General features: G+C 40.5%; 1 protein-coding gene across 5 annotated transcripts; it reads left to right on the top strand.

The window, feature by feature from the left end:
• Window positions 1-118: 118 nt before the first annotated feature.
• Window positions 119-24,112, top strand: LOC139464869 (RNA-binding protein 45-like). 5 transcript variants are annotated; one of them, XR_011653129.1, is made up of 15 exons: window positions 119-281; window positions 3,819-3,916; window positions 4,770-4,895; window positions 6,052-6,175; window positions 6,779-6,865; window positions 9,001-9,285; window positions 9,728-9,901; window positions 10,279-10,420; window positions 10,580-10,616; window positions 11,314-11,554; window positions 12,576-12,759; window positions 20,145-20,211; window positions 22,508-22,552; window positions 22,980-22,997; window positions 23,932-24,112. XR_011653129.1 is itself a non-coding variant. In XM_071246428.1 (12 exons), the coding sequence occupies exons 1-11, from the start codon at window positions 119-121 to the stop codon at window positions 12,740-12,742; spliced, it is 1,644 nt and encodes a 547-aa protein (XP_071102529.1). In that variant the 3' UTR covers window positions 12,743-12,759; window positions 14,916-15,682. The 5 variants fall into 5 exon arrangements, 1 of the variants encoding a protein (XP_071102529.1); XR_011653128.1 differs by lacking the exon at window positions 23,932-24,112 and having other exon boundaries at window positions 22,980-23,492; XR_011653130.1 differs by lacking the exons at window positions 22,508-22,552; window positions 23,932-24,112 and having other exon boundaries at window positions 22,984-23,492.
• Window positions 24,113-24,336: the final 224 nt, after the last annotated feature.

The following is a 24,336-nucleotide window of genomic DNA, read 5'->3' as shown; positions in this document are numbered from 1 at the left end:
ATAGCTCTTCGAATAAAAATAATAACGCTTTATAGACTACGGTATTGTGCTTTATTATCTAAACCTTCCAGATATTTTGTTATTGGTAATTACCGTTACACATTACTCAAGCCACTAAATGTCCAAGATGGCGTACAACCACGAAGATGCACCAAATACGCGTTTGTTTATCATGTGTGGCAAAGGCGCCACAGATGAAATGCTTAAGAAAACTTTTGCTACATATGGAACTATCAAGGACCTTTGGATCGTGAAAGATAGGCGCACAAATGAAGAAAAAGGTATGAAACTGCAGAAAACACTTCGCATGAGACCACGACAAAGGGCAGATAACTCCGTCAAACCATTAATAGAAGATAAATCTTTATGCTAAAATGATAATTCCCTGGAAATAAACATTTTCTCAGTTTCCATATCTATGAATGTGTCATTTAGAAGTCATATGGTTTTTTCTGCGTTCTTCCTTGCACTAGAATTTGAAGACGAATTGCAGAAAGAATGGGTTCATTGTATCGGCATCGATCGTAAGAAATAGCTGCGATATCGTCATGATCATGCAGGCCTAGTGCTTCACTTTCACTATTTGATATCCAATGGCAGCTACAAATTTTCTACTATTCACGCCTTCTTAACGTTCTTAAAAATACTTTCCTACCTTCGTCAGTGCAATTGCAATTTACAGAATATCGTGGACATCTTTATAACACCTTGTTCCCAAGGTTCTATTGTCATGATTGTATCCTTGTTGTATCAGCCAGTATAGATGTTGGATAATGAAAGTGGAGAAGACAGGGATTTATCTAGGCCTGTTTTGGCCCTAAGTCTACATCAAATGTACATTAAAAAAATCCCAAATTGAAATTTATATGTTCCTATTTCATTAACATTATCATGGTTAACCTGGTTAATATAGTTGGAGCTAATGTGTTGACTTATTTCACTGAAACCAGGACCCATAAAGAAGAAGACTTCAAGAAGCTTTAATCATGTTAATGCTTAGTTTTCATTATGGAACATGTTGGCTGTTATGTTATCGTACAGATACTTGAATATTTTAATATTGTTAAGTGTATTTGACAGATTTCCTTTCTAATTAAAGTACTGGTACATGCATTGCAGTAAAATTATATATTTAATGGTTCACTACCAGCTTAGCATGTAAGTTAATGCTGCTGCAAATCATTATCTGGTAAATCTCATGAAACATTGGTTATGATATGTTGCAGGCAAGGTTGACTGTGTGAGCAAGTGGAATCTAAGTTTTCATCATATTTTCCTTATTCCGTTTCCCACAAACTAAGATTCACATTTCGGTTGTTATTGCCTGGCCGAGTTTTTTTTGATAAAACATCCCTCACCAAGCACGCCGCTTGAATTACTTTCTGCCTCAAGATATTCCAAGTCTTCTTGTCAGAGGCAGGCTAGTGAACTGCCGCCCTTATCTAACCCTGTAATTCACAAATTCTTATAAGTAATTCTACTAAAAAAACAGACATTGAATTCAAGTGATGTGTGTTGTGACTATAAAGTGGACCTGGCTACACAAAGTATCACACATAATTATCAAAAAGTGTGATGTTTGTATCTCTTCACAAATTGATATTCTGAACATGCTGAAGGTGTGTACACCTTCTATGTCGGTAGCTTGAGTGAAAATGTAATCTGTCCAGCATGCGTTAAAATGTTACGATTACACTTTTATTTTCCTTAGAACTAGAAGTCACTCACTCTGTGTGGTTTCACACCCCGGAACATGATTCACTCACTAAGTACCTAGATGTATTGACTTGCGTTCCGTGAAGATCTGGAGTAGAATAGGTCTTCAGCAACCCATGCTTCCCATAAAAGGCAACTATGCTTGTCGTAAGAGGCGACTAACGGGATTGGATGGTCAGGCTCGCTGACTTGGTTGATGCATGTCATCGTATACCGATTGTGTAGATTGATGCTCATGATGACAATATCTGGAATGTCTGGTCCAGACTCCATTATTTACAGATCTCCGTCATAAAGGTGTAATATTGCTGAGTGAGGCGTTAAACAACAAACTAATAATAATGATAGTTTTGACTTGCCTTAATATGATGTCAGTCTAATTTAGTAATTATGAGTCAGATGATATGGAAACAGACTTTTAATATGAATTTCACTAATGTTAACATGTTCTAAAGTCCTCCAAATTTACAAGTGTAATGTGATTTTGATGAGGGTATGGAGATTTTATGTTTATATTTGTGCCATATGCATGATATGACCATGATGACTTTGATATGTGGAAAAGTTTAGCTTCACTGTTTGCATTTCAAAGTTAGAATACCTAAACATGGTGTAAGAAGAACAACACCCCTCTCTTTTATGTTAAATATCCAAAAATAAGACCATATCTTATCCTGTTTACATATGTACTGTGCTATCACGAAATCATCAAATGGTCATAATATATCATTGTAAAAACTAATGATGCGTAAAAGGAACCCCTGTAGGTATTCCAATTGTGAGCTTTTGTCATGTTTGTTATCAGATTTGCAATCTCATAAAAATGAGATAAAATATAGTGTAGTTTTATTATATACATTGACAAAAACACCAAAACGTCAATTTACCCTTACATTGGGAAAACGTCAAAAAAAACAACTGGGGCCACTAGAGCATAAATTGGATACCTTGGGAATTCTTTGGTTGTAATATCCAGTGGAACCTTTGGGTATGTACCAACATTGTAGGCATACACAATACTTGTAGTTTTCAAATTATGTTTTCACAACTTTTAGTTTTTTAACTTCACACAAGTATTTCCTTTCCATTGTGTCTGTGGGAATTCCGGGTTAGAATTGGTCCCTACCAACCCAGAGCTCCAGATAAGATTTCGGTGTTGTGGGTATTTTACCCATGCATTTTAAAATCATTGGGTATTAGTAATTCTATCTGGGTATTCAAATTTCTGTTACCCACTAGTTTTTACACATGTGGGTATTTAAGTAAAATATTTAACAACACTATTTATCTAGTCCCTGCAAACTGGTGTCATGTGGGTTAGAGAGCTTTATAGGACTCAAAAATACCACGATACTTCCACAAGAAAGTGTGATGGCAAATGATTATGATGTAACTGTCATCGTGGAGTTTGGCAAGGTTGACGGAATGCCCGTTTATGATTTCATAATTTGCTGATTCGCTAATCGAATATGCAGGGTTACTTCACAATATTTTGATGATACGAACAAGTTTTATTTTTGTAGCCTTCCTGTAATATTCGTTATGTATTTGATACACTTGGATTTTATTTACTGCGTATATCTGCATTTCTGATGCGTATTTTACGCAGATACGCAGCTTATCTGGAGCTCTGCAACCTATGCTGATCGTATGAGGTGACCAAATGGATCGGGTGGTCAGGTTCAGTTACTTTAGTTAGGATCACAAATATCTTAGATAACCGGACATTCCATGACCTTTAATACCAAATATACCTCGTCAAATTCTTATTGGTTTTATGAACATAAAAGGTAGTTAACAGTGGTTAACAAGTACTCTGTATAAAACTCTCGTCAGCCTCCAAGGCAATGTTTATCATGGTTTCACCTTTTTATAAAAATTATGCATTATTACTAGAACTAGAAGTAAAGGAGTACCGGTAATGTTTTTCTTATCTGCAAGGGACGGTCGGGTAGCCTAGTGGTTAAAGCGTTCGATCGTCCGGGTTTGATTCCCGACATGGGTACAATGTGTGAAGCCCATTTCTGGTGTCCCCCGCCGTGATATTGCTGGAATATTGCTAAAAGCGGCGTAAAACCATACTCACTCACTCTTGTCTGCAGGAATTGCCTACATCACATTCAGTCGTACTTCGGAAGCAGCCTTGGCGATGGAGGAGATGAATGGAAGAAACATAGAGGGGCAGCCTCGACCACTCAAGGTAGGAAATACAAAATATTGTCTTTACTTACCAGGGCCCCGTTCCACAATGTGATTTTAGCGCTAAGTCGATCGTAACTCCCATTCTTTAACACTGACTTACTACAATTGTAGTGCTAAGATCCCTTTGTGGAACGGGGCCCAGGTGGCAATGGTGACCCAGTCGTCTTAAGTGCAGCAATATGCTGTTCAGAGTTGCATCCCTTGGGAACGCCAGAAACCTATGGTCGTCGGTTTGTATCCTAGTTCGCCCTGATTCTGTTTCTAGGTGCTTGTGGGTTTCATCAAAGTGGTTTGGATCACTTCGGGCTTTCCTCCCTTGTCAAACTGACATGCAGTGATAGAACATAAAATACTGTTCAAAGCAATAGTAACCAGCGTTAGAAATTGGCACTAGTCCTGTAGTCCTTACCAAACTACCCATTAGTAAAGGTATCCTAAGGACTAGTAGGAATTGGCCCATTTTAAGGGTTTTGCTATATGTTATCATTATAAGGACTAGAGGATAAAAACTGTTAGTTTCTAACCCTGAGTAACCCAACTGACCCACTCACTCACTTTACTTACCATACTTACTATCTTTCATAATTGATAAATAAAGCTATAAGGAAGAACATATCTTATGATTGTTGTTACATAGTCAAGCTAATAAGTTATGCAGTTTTTCTTAGGGAATCTTGTCTGAAGGACTCAGATGCTATTGATGGCCCACCAGTTCAAGGTGCTGCAACGAGATATTTGCATCTCTTTGCTGTAGGTTTCTTTGTGAGCTCGAGATGTTTTCAATGTTCTAGTTACCTATGTCATAATATGTCCAGTTTTCAAGATGTTTACTTTGTTTTCTTATCTTTCAGGTTGTCATTGCAAATAGTAAAAGAGAAGGATCTATTCGCGACCCCAAAGAGGAGGAGAGAATTCTTCGATTATTTGTTGTTATTCCAAAATCCTTCAAAGAAGATGACCTGCGGACAGAGTTCAGCGTGAGTTGGCAGGGTTGCATACACTTGGTCACATCATGATGTAGGAGGGAGAGTTGGGGATTCCTGAGTAGGATGGATCCCTCAAACCCAACACTTGTCTCCCTGGTAGAATAGGTCCCCATTACGCCATGCGGGTCTCCCTGTTGGGATTTTGGTGCAGAATAGGTCCCCATTACGTCATACTTGTCTCCCTGTTGGGATTCTGGGGCAGAATAGGTCCCCATTACGTCATGCTTGTCTTCCTGTTGGGATTCTGGAGCAGAATAGGTCCCCATTACGTCATACTTGTCTCCCTGTTGGGATTCTGGTGCAGAATAGGTCCCCATTACGCCATGCGGGTCACCCTGTTGGGATTCTGGTACAGAATAGGTCCCCATTACGTCATACTTGTCTCCCTGTTGGGATTCTGGGGCAGAATAGGTCCCCGTTACGTCATGCTTGTCTTCCTGTTTGGATTCTGGGGCAGAATAGGTCCCCATTACGTCATGCTTGTCTTCCTGTTGGGATTCTGGGCAGAATAGGTCCCCATTACGTCATGCTTGTCTTCCTGTTGGGATTCTGGGGCAGAATAGGTCCCCATTACGTCATGCTTGTCTTCCTGTTGGGATACTGGGGCAGAATAGGTCCCCATTACATCATGCTTGTCTCCCTGTTGGGATTCTGGGGCAGAATAGGTTACCATTGCAAAATGTGTCCTTGTTGATTGAGTGTCATCATACCACAGTGATGCGGATCCAGGGAATTATCTGGATCTAATCAGAGGCCATGTTAGGTCCTTGTATGCAGCAAATGTCATTACAAATTCCCAAATAGGAATTAAACATTTCCCAATTCAAGTCATTGTAGTTATAACTTATGGCGGAGGTGACTTGCAGTTCACTAATAACAGGACCAATATGTAGATAAATGGTAGAGAGAGGCCTTAGTTTAACATTATTGCATTGAATGCAATGCTGACATGCTTGACATCGTAACCTGTCTGATAGTGTGACATCATACCTCTGTGTGATCACACGTTTGACCACTTGTCCAAACTGCTATATTACAAGTATATATTGCAAGTGCTGTGGTTATGACTCACTCACTCACTCACTCACTCACTCACTCACTCACTCACTCACTCACTCAGATTGTAAACTTTCCTGTTTTGTTTCAGCAATATGGAGACATTGACTATGTGAATGTTCTCCGGAACAAGGGCGGTGAAAGTAAAGGTTTTGGCTATGTCAAGTATTTCCGTCCCTATCATGCAGCCAAGGCCTTCGAGGAATGTGACAAGAGTAAGACCTGGGTTACACCCTCATCACTGATAATTAACTTGCATTTCTTTAAACATAATTAAGAATAACTGAGTTATTCTCCCACATCTTTTTACATATCCAAAGGGAGATAATTCCCATGACACATACACAGTACAGAAGGCACAGTCCAGGGCCCACGTGCACAAAGCGATCTTAGCGCGAAGATGATTGTAACTCCCATACTTTAACATAGGCTTACAATAGTCGTAGTGCTAAGATTGCTTTGTGGAAGTGGGCCCACATTTTCAAATGCCAATCAGAAGATTCTTACTTTATCATAATATGACTGAGAATGATAATGATTATTATAATGATAATACAGGTTGCAGTTGCACTCTATTTATCACATGTAAGCATGCTTGTAGCATGTTCCAGATAGGGTATGTGTCTATTGTGGTCAATTTACCCATTGTGTATGTTATGGGTATATGTTTAACATTATAAAAATGGGAATTTGATTAAGATTAGAATTTTTTGCAATTTCTGAATTTGTCATTGTGTAATTTAGCATATTTGAATGTTGGCATGATTGGCGTTAAACAGCAAACAAACAAAACTCATTTTGAACATTTTCATGTGTAGGTTACAAGGCAATGTTTGCAGAACCTCCCCGCCCCAAAGGCGTCCGAGAGATGGACGACCCAGAATTCTACTATGACCAGAACAGAGGTGGGTTATCACAAACACTTGCATTGCTTGTGTCAAATACCGTATTTTCTTGAGTAATGTGTGTACCCAACTGTTATGCGCACCCCCCTCTAGTGGATTCAGTATTTTGGAAAACAAATTTCTTATGCACAGAAAAAAAATTACATCGTACCCCTTTAGCGAATTCCTGTAAGCGAACGGGTGATAAGAAACTTGGTCGGTACAAATTTGAAATTTGAGATAAAATATCACCAGACATGTTGATTTACCGTTTAAATTGTATTTTTTTTCTGCTAGGCATTGTTTTACATCCAGGGATTAAGATTCCAGTATCTTGTTATTTTAGTTGCGGCTTTTACTGAATATATTCCAAATAATGATAACCGTCAGCATAGCTGATCGCTTTTGCTAGTTATTTTTTTTTTTCATGGAACAATCTGACCAGTCACCATCGAGGTTCCCGCGCACGTTATCGCGAGGACTACATGTTGACATAGAATCATCAAACTACAACAAATATCACTTTTTAACGAGTGGAAGTATGGCATTTATGATATATGTATTTATTCACTGTCAACTGAAGTTTGTTTCAAGGCATCAATAGCTGTAATCTGACCGTGGTTGTGGTTAATAATAGTGAGTTGTGCGATTTTCCAATTGCTTCACACACGATTTCGCCTAAATTAATTTTAACAATATTAAAAGGAATTTTGAATAAAATTAATGAAATAAGTTACAAACGTTAGTCCAGATATGCAGTGAACACTTTTTATAACCAGACAGTGTAATTATGCGATTGATTTGCGTACTTCAGTATGGATTTGTTGACCTATTGCCGGTGTTACATGCTCATGGTAATGACTTTGCGTTTGGGGAAAGAAACTTCAAAACTCATTATGGCGTGTATTATGAACACCCCTTTTCTACCCAGCTGTTTTTTTTTTAAACTATACTCAAAAAATATGGTATCAGCATGCTTGAAGAAGCCCCGTGGGGATTCCGTGTTAGAGTTGGTCTCCTACAACCTGTGCCTGGAATTATAGGCTACTGTGTGGATCCAGTAATCAGGCTCATTGACTTCAACATACCCTGGTGCTCATTAAATCAGTGACTGGATTTTCTGGTCCAGACTGGATGATATACAGGTCACAGTCATACAGCTGGAATATTGCTGAGTGGGTTGTTTAAACAATGAACAAACTCATGTATGGACAATGTAGCCACCTGCCTTTCATATGTCATATATCTGCTGGCCAATCACATTAAAGTCAGATCTTGATGCTTGTCCATGTACCCTGATGATGTGGATCTTGATGCTTGTTCATGTACCGTTATTACATGGATCTTGATGCTTGTTCATGTACCGTTATTACATGGATCTTGATGTTTGTTCATGTATCCAAATGATGTGGATCTTGATGCTTGTTCATGTACCCTGATGATGTGGATCTTGATGCTTGTCCATATACCCTGATGATGTGGATCTTGATGCTTGTCTATATACCCTGTTGATGTGGATCTTGATGCTTGTCTATATACCCTGATGATGTGGATCTTGATGCTTGTCTATATACCCTGATGATGTGGATCTTGATGCTTGTTCATGTACCCTGATGATGTGGATCTTGATGCTTGTTCATGTACCCTGATGATGTGGATCTTGATGCTTGTCTATATACCCTGATGATGTGGATCTTGATGCTTGATCATGTACCCTGATGATGTGGATCTTGATGCTTGTCTATATACCCTGATGATGTGGATCTTGATGCTTGTCTATATACCCTGATGATGTGGATCTCAGTGCTTGATCATGTACCCTGATGATGTGGATCTTGATGCTTGTCTATATACCCTGATGATGTGGATCTTGATGCTTGTCCATGTACCCTGATGATGCGGATCTTGATGCTTGTGCCATGATATGATTTGTCTGGTGCAGATTTGATTATATGCAGACTGCTGTGATATAGCTGAAACATTGCTTGCTGTGGCACTATTCACCCACTCTCTGATAGCCACAATGTGGCATGATATATATATGAAGTAAGACTTCTTAGAACTGTTTGTTGTATTTCTGGGTTAATAGAGCCTTACAATGATCACCATGGTGGAACGATAAAAGTAGTTTTCACATGTATTTTTTCTTATGGCAGGGTCGAAGAGGTCGTACGATGATGACTATGGTGGCGGCAGCTACAACCGACATGGCGGTGGTGGAGGCCATCGTGACCATCGAGATCATGGTGGGCACGGCGGAGGTCATGGCGGCGGTCATGGAGGTGGGCATGGAGGCGGGCATGGCGGCGGTATGGGTGGTCTAGGCGGTCTAGGCGGAGGTCTAGGCGGTGGTCTAGGCGGTGGTCTTGGAGGTGGTGTTGGCGGTGGTCTTGGAGGTGGTCTCGGTGGTGGTCTTGGTGGACCTCTTGGAGGACGAGACTGTGAGTAGATGGGCTTTTCCCTTTGGGTGGAGTTGCATATTATGTCAGTAAATGACCTCGGGAACTTTGTTACTAGTCTAAATTTGGTATAATATTAGTGTAATTTAGTTCTCTCATTGCCCAGTTTTTAGGATATAACATCTTTTATTGACTAATTGATTGAAACATCTAAGCATGAAATTACAATTAGATATTCTTAATCTGCAGACTTGAACATGAAAATTTCACTGTATTGCGCAGATGTTAGGATGTGAAGAATTATTTGAAATAACTGTTTGTATTATGTTCCAAGTGCCACCCATCTCGAACCATATTTAATAGTGCCCAATTTAGACTCTGCCTAGGGTTAAATGTGGGATGCCAATTACCCGGTGCTTTGATATTGGTACTCCCACCAAACATGCCAAAATGGACTAGCTTAGACAGAATCTTTCCTCCGCAGTCACGATGACGCCAAATCAGATGGGTCCGCTTGACATCCTGGACAACTACCCCATCTCATCACCGTGCGTCAAGCTGCAGATCGTTGCTGCGATAGGTCTGCCCCAGCGCTACCTGTCCGTGCTCTTCAGCCTTGTCCCCGGACTGGAGTACTGTGACTTCAATGAGTCAACAGGTAGGGCAATCGTTGTTCTGCAAATTGCGATATTTTGGGAGCCTCCCTGGTTTTGATTACTATAACTTTTTGCAACAGGTAAAACATTTCAAATGTAGACGTATTGAATACATCCATATATCCTGTGTTGCAGGTGTTGCACAGTACTATATATCACCTGTGTTGGAGGCATTGTACAGTATTATGTATCCCTGTGTCACAGGTACTGTACGGTACTATATATCCCAGTGTTGCAGGTACATGGTACAAAACCATACCATATATCCCTGTGTTGCAGATAGTGTACAGTACTATACATCTCTGTTGCAGATACTGTACACTACTAAATATCCCAGTGTCGCAGGTACTGTACGGTACTATATATCCCTGTGTTGCAGGTATTGGGTATGCACGCTACTCCAACCCCCAGTGTGCATCCTACGCCCGGGACAAGCTGGACGGCTTCGAGTACCCTATTGGCAGTCAGCTCCGAGTGTCCTTTGCTGATGGAGGGGGATCCCCAGGAAACAGTTTTTCAGGGTGAGTCAGTTGACAAGAAAAACGTTGATACAGGTATGATAAAAATACCAAGTTACCAAACATACCGGCTAATAACAATCCCTCCCTGTTGGTGTTGTATCAGTGAAACACGATTTGTCCTCCAAAACATTCTCCTCATATTCGTTTCTGTTCCTTTAGGTCAAGGTCAAGAGATGGCCCCGATGTCCGACATCAGGTCAGTATTAGACTACCTACGACATGAGAGATATGACTCGACACACAACACATATGGCAGTAGTAAAGATCTACCAGTATTTGCTCTTGGGGCATGAGAGACCCAGTCGTTAGGCACTGCATTTTCCTGTGTAGAGTTGCATTCCTTGCACACGACAGAAACCCATGATAGTGTGTTCAAAACCTGGTTCGCCCTGATGAGGTTTCCATGTCTGTCAGCACCACACCTGTTCTCGTGGGTTCCACCAAAGTGGTAAACGTTGGAGACCTGCATCATTTCAGGCTTTCCTCCAACAACCTGACACTCCATTACATGACTGGAATGCTGTTACAAGTGGCGATAAACCCAACTCACTCACTCACTCACTCACTCACTCACTCACTCACTCACTCCTCATCTTGGACGCGATGTTAAACCCAATTTCACCTCACCTCACTCATTACTCACTCACTCACTCACTCACTCACTCACTCTGGTCTGTGGATCTTACCCTTGAAAACTGATAATTTTATATGCAAGGGTGCTGTTGTACAAAGCGATCTTAGCGCTAAGGTGATGGTAACTCTCATACCTTCACATAGACTGACCACAGTCGTAGCGCTAAGGTTGTTTTGTACGACCAGTGCTGCATAACATCTGTGTATTGGTACTATATCATGTGAGCATAATGTTACCATGGTAACACTGACTATTGTAGGCGGCCATGTTGCTGGAGAAGGCCGGGATCAACCCACACCAGGTCCTCAATGCCGAGAGCTCCATGGAGAGGGTGGGGTACTGCAACATCGCCCTTCCCCCTCCCAAACCCCTCCAACCAGAAGACACGCCCGTAGCACAGAGGCTGTTCATCGTATGTCAGCCCTCGTCTGTATCTGAGAAGATTCTGCGAGATGCCTTCTGCAGATTTGGCAATCTGATTGATGTTTACTTGCTGGCAGGTAGGTGGTCTCTTTCAGTTTTCAAAAAATGATTTTGTTATGTACCAGTCCTTAGCTTGCACTGTTTCTTCATGACTAATTCGGGGCGTTCGGGTAGCCTAGTGGTTAAAGCGTTTGCTCGTCACGCTAAAGACGCGGGTTCGATTCCCGATGTGGGTACAATATGTGAAGCCCATTCCTGGTGTCCTCCGCTCTGATATTGCTGGAATATTGCTAAAAGTGGCGTAAACCATACTCACTCACTCATGACTAATTCAAGTGGTAATCACTTGCTCAACAATTCAAATTGCCAGGACGCTATCAGGAACCACAGACTTTAGAAGCTGCAGCCTTTCTGCAAAATATCTTCGGTTGATTGTTATTGTTTTTGTTGAGATGTGACGCCTTCCATGTATCGCCACATGTTGCTTTATGATGACCTCGGCCCTGCATGTTCTTAGAACGTATGCTAGTGCAATCCTTCAAACTACACAGAAACTAGCTTGAAGTGTAGAGTGGTTATGTAAAATATCGACAGGGAGTGATTGTGCTAGCTATAGAAATTAATGTGTAAGTTGTGAAGTATGTTAAGAGGCTGTACATTAGGAACCATATATCACCCTCATACTATGGGCCTACGATCTATGGATCTATCTACAGGCGGGTGCTGAATTCAAACACTGGACTGAATGTTGTGCTCATTTGTGTGATGAGCCACGCACACTGTCCGCTCATCACGCCGAAGACCCGGGTTCGACCCGGGTTCGACATGGGTACAATTTGTGAAGCCTGACATGTGTACAATTTGTGAAGCCCATTTCTGGTATCCCCCGCCAAGATATTGTTGGATTATTGCTAAAAGCGCCAAAAAACATACTCAATCACTCATTAGATTGTCACAGACGTTTGAGACCTTGCAAAACTATTGCTACAAAAAGTTTTTATAAATTTCTCTCACTTGTAATATTTGTGCATCTGAATGCTGCTCCATGCTACAGTTGTTGTCTATACCATACCAATGTAAACTGTGTATCTCTATCAGGACGTAACTATGGTTACGCCAAGTTTGGCAGCAAGGAGGCCGCTATGAAGGCTATCCAGGTGCTGCACGGTCAGCACCTCACTGGACAGAGGCTCAAGGTGCTAGAGGCCGAGCCCCCCAAGAACGAGGGAGCAGGGGAGGGGCCAGCGAAGAAAGCCAGATACTGATGTGGGCGTGTTGCAAGGTGAGAGGGATGGGTTATTGCGAGTCTGGAGGGATACTATCATTCTGGGTTATTGCAGCAGGGGTTCAAAAGTCCTTGATGATGTTAGATGCTCTCTGTGCCATCAATCTTTGAGTCTTAAACCCGGAATTTGTCACTTGACATTGTTTTGCCGGTAGATTATCCCATTGATGTATTGACTTTCATTAGCTTAGTTTACGAAACTAAAAGACAGTTTACTAGACCTGGCTTTGAACTAATGGGCCACACATACTAAAGTTGCACACTGTACATGCTTCCTCTACTGATAGTTAGCCTAGTGGTTAAAGTGTTCACTTGTCACGCTGAAGACTCGGGTTCGATTCCCGACATGGGTACAATGTGTGAAGGCCATTTCCGGTGTCCCTGCTGTGATATTGCTGGAATATTGCTGAAAGCGGCGTAAAGTCAAACTCACACACTCACTGATAGTTAATGCTGAATGGGGGCTAAAATTAAGATACAAACTCGCCTACGTCTAGAATGCCAATCAAACAGTTAGAGGGTAAAATTGACAGAAACTTTCGTTGAAATTGCTGGTTTTCAGGGTAAATACAAAATGTGCATTTGAGAAATATGGATGTAGGTTATTACAGCTGTTGGCATGTTTGTACTGGCAAAACTTTGATGACGGTCAACAATGATATTTACAAGCATTTTTGAATCCCTGGGAGCAATGTCTAGCCTTGACGTGTGACTTAACAATTACCACAGACACTTTGATCTTTGTCTTTCAAGTTCATGTCTTCAACAAAACAATAATTAAAATCTTCTTTTGTGTGTCTGAAAGGATTTTCTATTGAACTTTCCTAACATGTTTTCTTGGTGATGATGACTGGTAACTAGTGTGAGGACATTGGTGGCAGGTTCCCTCACTCCCTGTCTCCCAGTCCCGAGCCTCACTAGCAGTGTTTGCCTTGTTGATCTGTCGGCCAGTGGGAGGAGGTCATTAGATTTTCATCTATCTTCATAGGTCTCTCTGTGAATAGCTGGGACATTTCTCATGAGCATTTAGCTGTCATCACTCACTCACTCCTCTTGACATAGTTAGATATTTGAAAACTACACTGCTTATTGATTGGATTGGGATAAAATTATTAGAACTATTGAATGGAATTGTGGGATCTGGTTTCAACCACTATTGTTTAAAGTGTTGTGAGATATCTGTTAGGGGGACTTTTTCCGCCAGTCAGGTCATGTTGAATCCCATAAGGTCACGGGGTAGAATAGGTCCCAGGGTAGTATAGGTCCCAGGGTAGTATAGGTCCCATATCACATGCTTGTCTCCCTTGGTCCAGGCTACATACCATAATGGCAGTCACATATATATTACAGGGCAGAATAGGTTCCCAGTACTGAAAATGTGTGTCCAGCTGTCGAGGAAGTGTAGTGCAAAGTGAATCCTATGGAGATCCCGAGGTACAATAGGTCCCCAGTACTGAAAATGTCACTCTGTCGAGGAAGTGAATGCAAAGTGAATCCCATGGAGATCCAGAGACTGAAAAGGTCCCCACTACTGAAAATGTCCCTCTATTGAGGAAGTGTGATGCAAAATGAATCCAATGGAGATCCCAAAACTGAAAAGGTCCCAGTTCTGAAAATGTCCCTCTATTGAGGAAGTGTGATGCTAAGTGAATCCCATGGAGATCCCGAGGTAGAATAGATTTCCCAGCTTGTATGTGGTGTTTTTAATTCATTTACATCTTGACACAACGGGTCAGCTTCACAGGTTAAAACTTGAAACCCACACTGACGCAGGCCGTAGACAATCACCTCTTATATTAATGCCCATGCGTGCAGGTCTGGTGCTGAATGTCCACAAGAAAGCAACTGCACTGGTAGCCAGGTTCAGACGGCTCTGACCATGCGAGATGGGATGAAAATCTAATGATAAGGCTAAGGAAATTACAACAATTGGATCACATGTAGTGACTTCTAAATTTTTTGTGGCGCTATTTCGCGCCTAATATCCTACATGGATGTCAAATTTTAGAAATAAGTAAAACTGCTTTAATGCTGGCTGCTTTCTCTGATTACCTGGTACGTGAAAATAATGTTTTTCTTCAGCCTTGCAGTGGCCATTTTCATGATCTGTGAACAAGTATGTCAATGTTAATACCATGTCAATTTCTTAACAGTTGACTGACCTTGAAACGGACGTCACCAACGAACAGACATGCGCCTGTGACTTTGAGAAGTCGACCAATCACAGAACACTTGACAGTGAAAACGGAAAACAATTGACCAATCACAGTACTGACCTGATAACTGTGAACATTTTCGACAAATAGCCCGAGATCACCTTTGTCAATAGTTGTGACATTCACGTGTTTGGTTGACTGTTTAACATCTGTGAACCCGTTCTTGTTCAAACGTTATTTTGGTTGTTTTCACCCTGAGTTGTAGGTTAATAACAGCTCAGACATTGAACATGTTGAACATATTTGTAATTTTCTACCCATTTGACAGCTAAACCTATTACGTCAGGTGGACATGATCACAACAAATAATGAGTTTTTGGAAGTCTAAGTTCTCATTGTCCCACCAGGATTGCTCTGGTTGTGTCCTAGAAGCAAAGGGATTTACAACAAGAACAGTGTTGACATATACTTTTATTCATAAATCATTGTTTTTCATTATGGTGTTAATTGTTCTGTGTAGGAATGTTGTTTTGGGGCTGGAGGTACTAACAGCTATTTTCTGTCTCACTTAATGCCTCATTGCTTTTATTGTTTATCAATACATGAGTTTTAGAGCCGCACACCTCGCCCTTTGTCCAGTTTGTCTTAATGTAGAAGTCATCTTATCATGCATACTTGGCATAGTGTTGTCGCATGTTAAACTATTGTCATGTAAAATCCTTTCTAAAGAGATAATAAATGTGATAAAGAATCTGACTGCTTCAGTGACATCTTAACTTGACTCCTTTCTTGACGGGACAATGCTTGTCATAAGAGGCGACTAACGGGATTGGGTGGTCAGGCTTGCTGACTTGGTTGATGCATGTCATCATATCCCAATTGCGTGGATTGATGCTCATGATATCAATCACTGGATTGTCTGGTCCAGACTCGATTATTTACAGACCACCGTCATATAGCTGGAATATGGCTGACCTTTCTTGACGTGTGTTGCCAGGACAGTGTAAGATCTTTGGGTAAAAGACATTAGCTGTAGAGTGATACTGTCCCTCAGTAAAGATCAGTGGGTCACCAGCTGTATGGTAGTGCAGGGCTCCATTTCACAACCGATTGTACCGCTACGACTGTCATGTAGACTTTAACAGATTTACAACAGTTGGAGAGCCCATGGCAGAATAGGTCCCTAGTACCACATGCTTGTCTCCCTCTGTCCATATCACAGTACAAAATCTCTTGGATATTACAGGGCAGAATAAATCACCAGCACAGACAACTTGTGTACCGCTGTACCACTGTGACTGTATGTTATTATCTTTAACAGACATTTGACAGTCGTAGCGTAATGGTGGCTTTGTGAAACGGGGCCTTGTCCCACAGTAAAGATCACTGGACCAGTAGCTGTATAATAGAACTGTCCCACAGTAAAGATCACTGGACCGGTAGCTGTACAATAGAACTGTCCCAAAGGTCACTGGACCAGTATCTGTATAATAGAACTGTCCCAAAGGTCACTGGACCAGTATCTGTATAATAGAACTGTCCCAAAGGTCACTGGACCAGTAGCTGTATAATAGAACTGTCCCACAGTAAAGATCACTGGACCAGTAGCTGTACAATAGAACTGTCTCACAGTAAAAATCGCTGGACCAGTAGTTGTACAATAGAACTGTCCCACAGGTCACTGGACCAGTAGCTGTACAATAGAACTGTCCCACAGATCACTGGACCAGTAGCTGTACAATAGAACTGTCCCAGAAATCACTGGACCAGTAGCTGTATAATAGTACTGTCCCACAGATCACTGAACCAGTAGCTGTACTATAGTACTGTCCCACAGGTCACTGGACCAGTAGCTGTACAATAGAACTGTCCCACAGATCACTGGACCAGTAGCTGTACAATAGTACTGTCCCACAGATCACTGGACCAGTAGCTGTATAATAGAACTGTCCCACAGATTACTGGACCAGTAGTTGTACACTAGAACTGTCCCACAGATTACTGGACCAGTAGTTGTACAATAGAACTGTCCCACAGATCACTGGACCAGTAGCTGTACAATAGTACTGTCCCACAGATCAGTGGACCAGTAGTTGTACAATAGAACTATCCCACATATCACTGGACCAGTAGCTGTACAATAGTACTGTACCACAAATCACTGGACCAGTAGCTGTACAATAGTACTGTCCCACAGTAAAGATCACTGGACTAATAGCTGTACAATAGAACTGTCCCACAGATCACTGGACCAGTAGCTGTACAATAGAACTGTCCCACAGATCACTGGACCAGTAGTTGTACAATAGTACTGTCCCACAGATCACTGGACCAGTAGTTGTACAATAGAACTGTCCCACAGATCAGTGGACCAGTAGTTGTACAATAGAACTATCCCACAGATCACTGGACCAGTAGCTGTACAATAGTACTGTCCCACAGATCACTGGACCAGTAGCTGTACAATAGAACTGTCCCACAGATCAGTAGACCAGTAGTTGTACAATAGTACTGTCCCATTGGAAAGATCACTGGACGAATAGCTGTATAATAGAACTGTCCCACAGATTACTGGACCAGTAGTTGTACAATAGTACTGTCCCACAGATTACTGGACCAGTAGTTGTACAATAGTACTGTCCCACAGATCACTGGACCAGTAGTTGTACACTAGAACTGTCCCACAGATTACTGGACCAGTAGCTGTACCATAGTACTGTCCCACAGATCACTGGACCAGTAGTTGTACAATAGAACTGTCCCACAGGAAAGATCACTGAACCAGTCGCTGTACAATAGTACTGGTTCACAAATCACAGTCAAATTTCCTCTTGGGATAAATGTCCTTTAAATGGCACTGTGTAAGTGTAAGACATTAGCTGTTAGTTTATCAGTTTGCCTTGATAAATCTAGGAATGTAGACATAGGTTTGAAGACAAGTCAAATGTCATCATAGTCATTAGTGTTCCAGTGAAGAAAATGTAGTTCCTCTTAAAGTCAGCATGTTGAAAACATGTATTGACTTTATGCTACCATCAGCAGAAAGTACCTGTTAAATCGTATAGATATAGAAGTACGTGTAACGCGAGAAGATGTTGACGACGGTGTTACTGACAGCGAGGACAAGGAGCAACTGACATCAGCAGCAGGACAACACGGAGGACGACCGAGTAACTGACTGCTTCACGGGTAGTCCATGTGTTGTTTCACTCAGGGAATTTTCTTGTTGGGGAGAGAAATTGTGAGCAAGTGACAGTGGATTGTTGCTTGCTGTAGCAAGACACTTCGTCTTTCTGCTGACACTGAGTTTTGGAAGACATCCCTTTAACTATATATTTATATCTTTTGGTAGCCTTCTGATACTTTGTACCTTATTTTCATGATCAGTAACTGAAATTCCTCTGCAATAGGACCAAAGACATGCATTCATTTTCGCAAAATATTATTCCCTGTTTATATTAATTAGATTAACATGCATAATTCAGATGTGCAAAAAGTCCCAATGCGACACATTCAGAAGTTGATTATATATTATATTAGCTGATTAGCAATGTGATATTTAATAGGCAAAATGTACAAACTTCAAATAACTTAACTATATTTTAGAAACAATATGTTCTGTGACGTCAGCATTGTATTGTCGGATGATTTCTCTCTTCGCAAGAAAAATGTGACATGTGAAATAATGGAAAACTTGATGTATTGATACTGTGTGATGACTAGGAGATCAGTCATGTTACTCAATCTTTGCTAAGGATAACCAATCAATTAATGTTAGATCAGTCAGAATTAGCTGAAGCATTGAATGAAACATACTTGGAACTTCATGCTGGAAATATGATGCTATTTTTATGATCTTCAGTGATTCTAACATCAGATATGTCTGGCAATCATGGCAATTTTTGTGCCTACTTTTCTTGGGTTGTAAACTGAGCATTTCTTAAAGAGTGAGCGAGTGAGTTGGGTATAATGCCGCTTTTAACAGTATTCCAGTTATATCGTGGCTTGTCAGTTTAATATGGGAGGAAAGCCCGAACTGATGCATTTCTCAGATGTTTACCACTTCGGTGAAACCCACGAGCACGGGTATGGTGCTGACAAACCTAGAAAGATAATCGGGATGAACAAGGATTTGAACCCACAATCATAGGTTTCTGGCATGCCCAAGGGACGCAGCTTTGGCACAGCGAATCGCGGTGCTTTAGACGACTGGGCCACCCGTGCCCCCTATTCCTTAAAGAAATTAAGTGTCCTTATTATTCCTACGTCTTGACAACAGCTTACGATAGTCGTAGAACACGACGACCTCATTGAGGACACGCTTGACATTGATTGTGACATACGGAGTGACCTCATGTTTGTCAGATCAGGATTTATAGAGGACATAAACTACTTTAAAGAAATTAAGGATCCCCAATCCTTTCATAATACTGTAGTTAATCTGTCATGCCATGACAGATTAATTATGGTAAAATGAAAGAAATGGGTGACACTTGACTTTTTTGAATAGTATATTTAGTGATGAGCGGCACATATCCTTAGCAAAATTGAGTTATGATGCGCGATAAGAATTAAGGAGAGTTATTTGTATGATACTGAATGTTATGTTTTAATCATGAGCGATATGGCTGAAATATTGCCGATGTGACGTTAATTTGGAACTCACGAACTAATCATGAAACATGCTTACTTTGTTGTGATGCAGAAGTCGGAGTAAGTGACTGCTTTGATCTCTTGTTGTATGTTACAGACGTTTAGTGTTCATTTGTTATTGTTTAGGTGTGAGTATGGTGGTATAGTGAAGAGACTGCAATATATATACTGAACAAAAAAGTTAGGGATCATGGATATTTTTAGAGATATTTTTTATGAAATATATGTAGACCTCACTACAAAAAAAATGCCCCCAAAAATATTCATGATCGCTAACTTTTTTTTGTTAAGTAAAGATATGATTAAACTAAATTACAAGAACTGAACAGTTTATCAACGTAGACATCTTCTGTAGGACAAGATCGCTTTGTTGGACAAGGCCTGAAAGATGTTAATTCTCAATGCATGACTTCATTCTTTGCAAACTCGACAGATGTCAGTGTTACTTGTAGATGTTATGTTGCATACAATGTAGGTAGGGGAGGTTGAAATATTGGGCAAGTAACTTGCTTAACCATGTAAAGAGATTAATTTATACAACTGCATTATGAGAATATATTTCTTTCCTTTCAGTTGTGTACTAACTCTCCAAGCATCAAGTGAAGCAAGTGAGCATTTGATGTCATTCATCAGCATGAAGGTATTTATTTCAATCAAAATTTGTCATTAGGATTTTAGGGGCGGTCGGGTAGCGTAGTGGTTAAAGTGTTTGCTTGTCATGCTGAAAACCCGGGTTCGATGCGCGACATGGGTACAATGTGTGAAGCCCATTTCTGGTGTCCCCTGCCGTGATATTGCTGGAATATTGCTAAAAGCGGCATAAAACCATACTCACTCACTCATTAGGATTTTCTTTGGTAGAGACTGTAGTCTGATCTTGAGCTAGGGTGTTCATTAACTCATGCCCACAACTGGTATGATATATGGTATGTGACAAGTAGGGCTGCAACGATACAGGAAGGTCACGATACGATACGCATCTCGATATTCTGGTCACGATACGATACGTATCTCGATACGCAATGATAAAAAAAAAACAAGACTTAAAGCATGTCAAGTTTGAACCTTTCATGATTTTGGAACAGTCAAAATTATTTTATAATAACAAGATTACTGAAGTTGTTCAGCTTCAAAGTGGAACTTTCTCTAACTTTCCTTAAAAACAATTCAAAGTTCAAACACCAGAAAATAATTAATGTGCTCCACCAGTGATACAACGTCAAAGAATTTTGATGCAATGGTCGAAGAAATTGTATCTGATTTTTTTGTTTTATCAGGAATAATATATTCAATATCGTGTTACCTTAGTTGCAGCTTTTACTATATATATATTTAAAATTATAAGCACCACAAGTGTAGCATTTTGGAACTGGTGATTGCTGTTGCAGGATATTTTTACGTATGGAACAATTTGACCAGTCATCCTAGGGACTTCCCGTGCTACATGTATTTCGATTGCGAAAACGTTATGTTGACATATATTAGCCAAATTGCCACAAATATGACGATTGACGAGTCAAAGTAGGGCATTTTTTCATATATGTATCCATTCTCTAGCAAATAAATTTCGTTTCAATGCGTCAAAAGCGGTAATCTGACCGTGGTTGCTGTATCTCTTCACACACGATTTCACCTAACTTAATGAAAACAATATTAAATGAAATTTTGAGTAAAATTAATAAAATATACTACAAACACAAGTCCAGATATATAATGAACACGTTTTAATAACAAGATAGTATAATAATGGTATTGAATTGCGTACTTCAGTTCGGATTTGCTGACTTGTATTTCCATTGTTATGTGCTTGCGGGGATCAGCTGATAATGTTTAATGAGATGGGGAAAAACATCTGTCGGTTTAAAACCTGAGCTTATTAAAAATGTAAGTATGTTTTGGGGAGCCATGCGTTACCGCGCGCTATAACCAAGTTTGCGGTTTATTGAAAGGCACAATAGCGAGGAAACGCTGTACTTGAGAGTTGCGTTCCGTATCGTGGCGTATCGATAAATGGGCCCACGTTTATCGTATATCGTATCGTGGGTCAAGTATCGCGATGCATCGGAATATCGGTGTATCGTTTCACCCTTAGTGACAAGACTCTCGTGTCGTAATCTCTATGTAAATCAGGCAATTCCCAGGGCAGCCTCAATGTTCCTGTCATTTGTGCGTGCTGATATCTGACCACCATTTCATTGTATGTGATTCACAATGAAGAGCAAGTTTTTAGATGGCCTCTAATCTGCTGAGCAGGTTTTTTTAGACCATTTGATAATATGGAAGAGGGACTGAGTGAGAAAGAGAGAAAGAAAGAATTCCCTGAGAAAGTATAATTTTGCCTTAGTTAAATTAACACTGGATTTCTTTAAAAAAAAGTGTTGTTGGTTTGACACAAAAATGGTTCCTCCATTCAGAGAATAAAATTGTAATCTGGAAACAGCATTTGAAATAAAATCACAGCACCATAACCCACGCAAATATTAAATGGTCATTCCTTAACAAAATGTAACAATGTTACATAACATCATCCATATCATTTTAGTCAGAACTTAGTTCTCCCTACTGCTACACAAAGATATGAAGGCATCCCTTGTCAGAACGACATTACGCAAACTTTGACCGATCAATGAAATGACTGTAGCAAGAAGTAAATAATAGCCAATCAGAAGCAGCTTTCTCTAGCTCTGCAGCACTAGTTTCAAACAGCCAACTTCTGTTCCAGACAGCACTTTGAAAGATATTGATTCAAAATTTGAAAACTGAAGAGGAAATTCTGTAATATCTTATCGATGGCTGAGATTCTATGGCAGAGCTTCCCACTGGAGATGGAAAGTCTCCTCCGTTTCAAATGTTTGTAACAATATTGAAACAAGAGATTGACACAAGATTGACATCATCAGCCATACAGACTGTCACCCTGTTTTAATCTTTTCTAGGTTGCATGATTACAAAGCTCATCCTAACAGTCATGTCCTGATCTGGTAAGAGACGCTCTGATTAGTCGGATGAACGGTCGTTCTTATGCGACCTGAATGGGATGTCCTCAGAACTTTGTTTAGTGCTAGCGAGAACTTAGATCTGATTTTAGTACAATTAGTTCTTTATTACAATTATGAGCAACATTTCGGTGTAGGTTCTAACACCATTATTAAGCAAGTGTCACATTTCAGTGTAGGTTCTAACACCGTTATGAAGCAAGTGTCACATTTCGGTGTAGGTTCTAACACCGTTATCAAGCAAGTGTCACTTGCTTGATAACGGTGTTAGAACCTACACCGAAACGTCTCTCATAATTGTAATAAAGAAGTTGTTCATCCATAAATTCTTATCCTTACTTAGTACTCCAACTTCTAAATGCCTATGAAAGAAGTTATCTGATTTTAGATTGATTCATTGTCCCTGTTTCAGCAAGACACGTCAATCAAGGTGAGGATATTGCCCGAGGCATAGGATCTGAAGACACAGACCCAAAACAGGTTCCAGTGGTCAAAATGGCTGCAGTTGATAAATAGCACGACCCGAACCTCTCCAGTCAGCCACCCAAGATGATTGGATCCGTGCAGATGCTGTTGCCAAATTATTCAGAATGACTACCCTACGTTTTGCCATGACAGTGGTAACAATACCTACATGTACCTGCCAGTGGTCATGTAAGGCATTGCACTGATGGACTGGTTGTTGCAGATTCTAAAAGAAGACAAGACAGATGAACCAGACATGGAGAGTTCAGTAGATGGGAGCTCCTGAAAGCATGCAATTGTGACATTAAGAAATAATCATAATGTCTTGCTGACACATAATCTGACTGGCCAGACTAGTCGGTAGTTATGCCGGTACGGACATCAGGACACAACAGGTCTTGCTGACACATAATCTGACTGGCCAGACTAGTCGGTAGTTATGCCAGTACGGACATCAGGACAGAACAGGTCTTGCTGACACATGATCTGACTGGCCAGACAAGTCGGTAGTTATGCCGGTACGGACATCAGGACACAACAGGTCTTGCTTACACATGATCTGACTGGCCAGACTAGTCGGTAGTGATGCTGGTACGGACATCAGGACAGAACCGATCTTCTGGTCACATGTATGTTGGTGTGACAATTATATCTTTGTCGACTAAACTTGTGTTCTTAATAGATTTATACTACTCAAAACAAGTTAAGGAACACTCACTACTGGAAGACTTTGTGTTGCAGTACCCACAGCCATGGCAGATTAACTATAGCCAGATGCAAAACTCGGGTGTTCTATATTTCTTTTGGGTAGTATACTTGATTTTGAAAGCCTGTTAACAGTATATCATCATTTATGTGAAAAAAAATTAAAAACAGAATTTTTTTTTTATCTTTCCTAGTGTATATGATCAACTACTAAAAGGTCCAAAAGCATGATGCAGTGATGTAGCCTTGTGGTGACAGGCTGTAATGATGCTAAAACCTCACTCACTCCAAAAGCATCTGGTCTCTAAAAGAACGTGAATTCCTGTCCACAATATGCTTGTTTGTACCACAGAAAGTGGAACGTAATAAATCTGTTCGACCATTTGTTTCTTTTATGTCTCATTTCTATATTGTAAGCATTGATTGCCGATTCTGCTCAAGAACAAAACACATGGAAATATTGATTATGGTTTATTGGTAAGTTTTATCATCATGTTCCCATATATACAATACTCTGAATCATGCACCTCTTGAAGGGTTCGTATCACATAGCAAACACCCAGAAAATAATTCAATAACTGCTGTGCAGGAACAATATA

Source organism: Haliotis cracherodii, unplaced genomic scaffold (genome assembly GCF_022045235.1).
Source record: "Haliotis cracherodii isolate W230 unplaced genomic scaffold, xgHalCrac1.p SCAF_17, whole genome shotgun sequence".
In the NCBI taxonomy this organism is placed as follows: domain Eukaryota; kingdom Metazoa; phylum Mollusca; class Gastropoda; order Lepetellida; family Haliotidae; genus Haliotis; species Haliotis cracherodii.
This window is presented reverse-complemented; position numbering and strand designations above follow the sequence as displayed.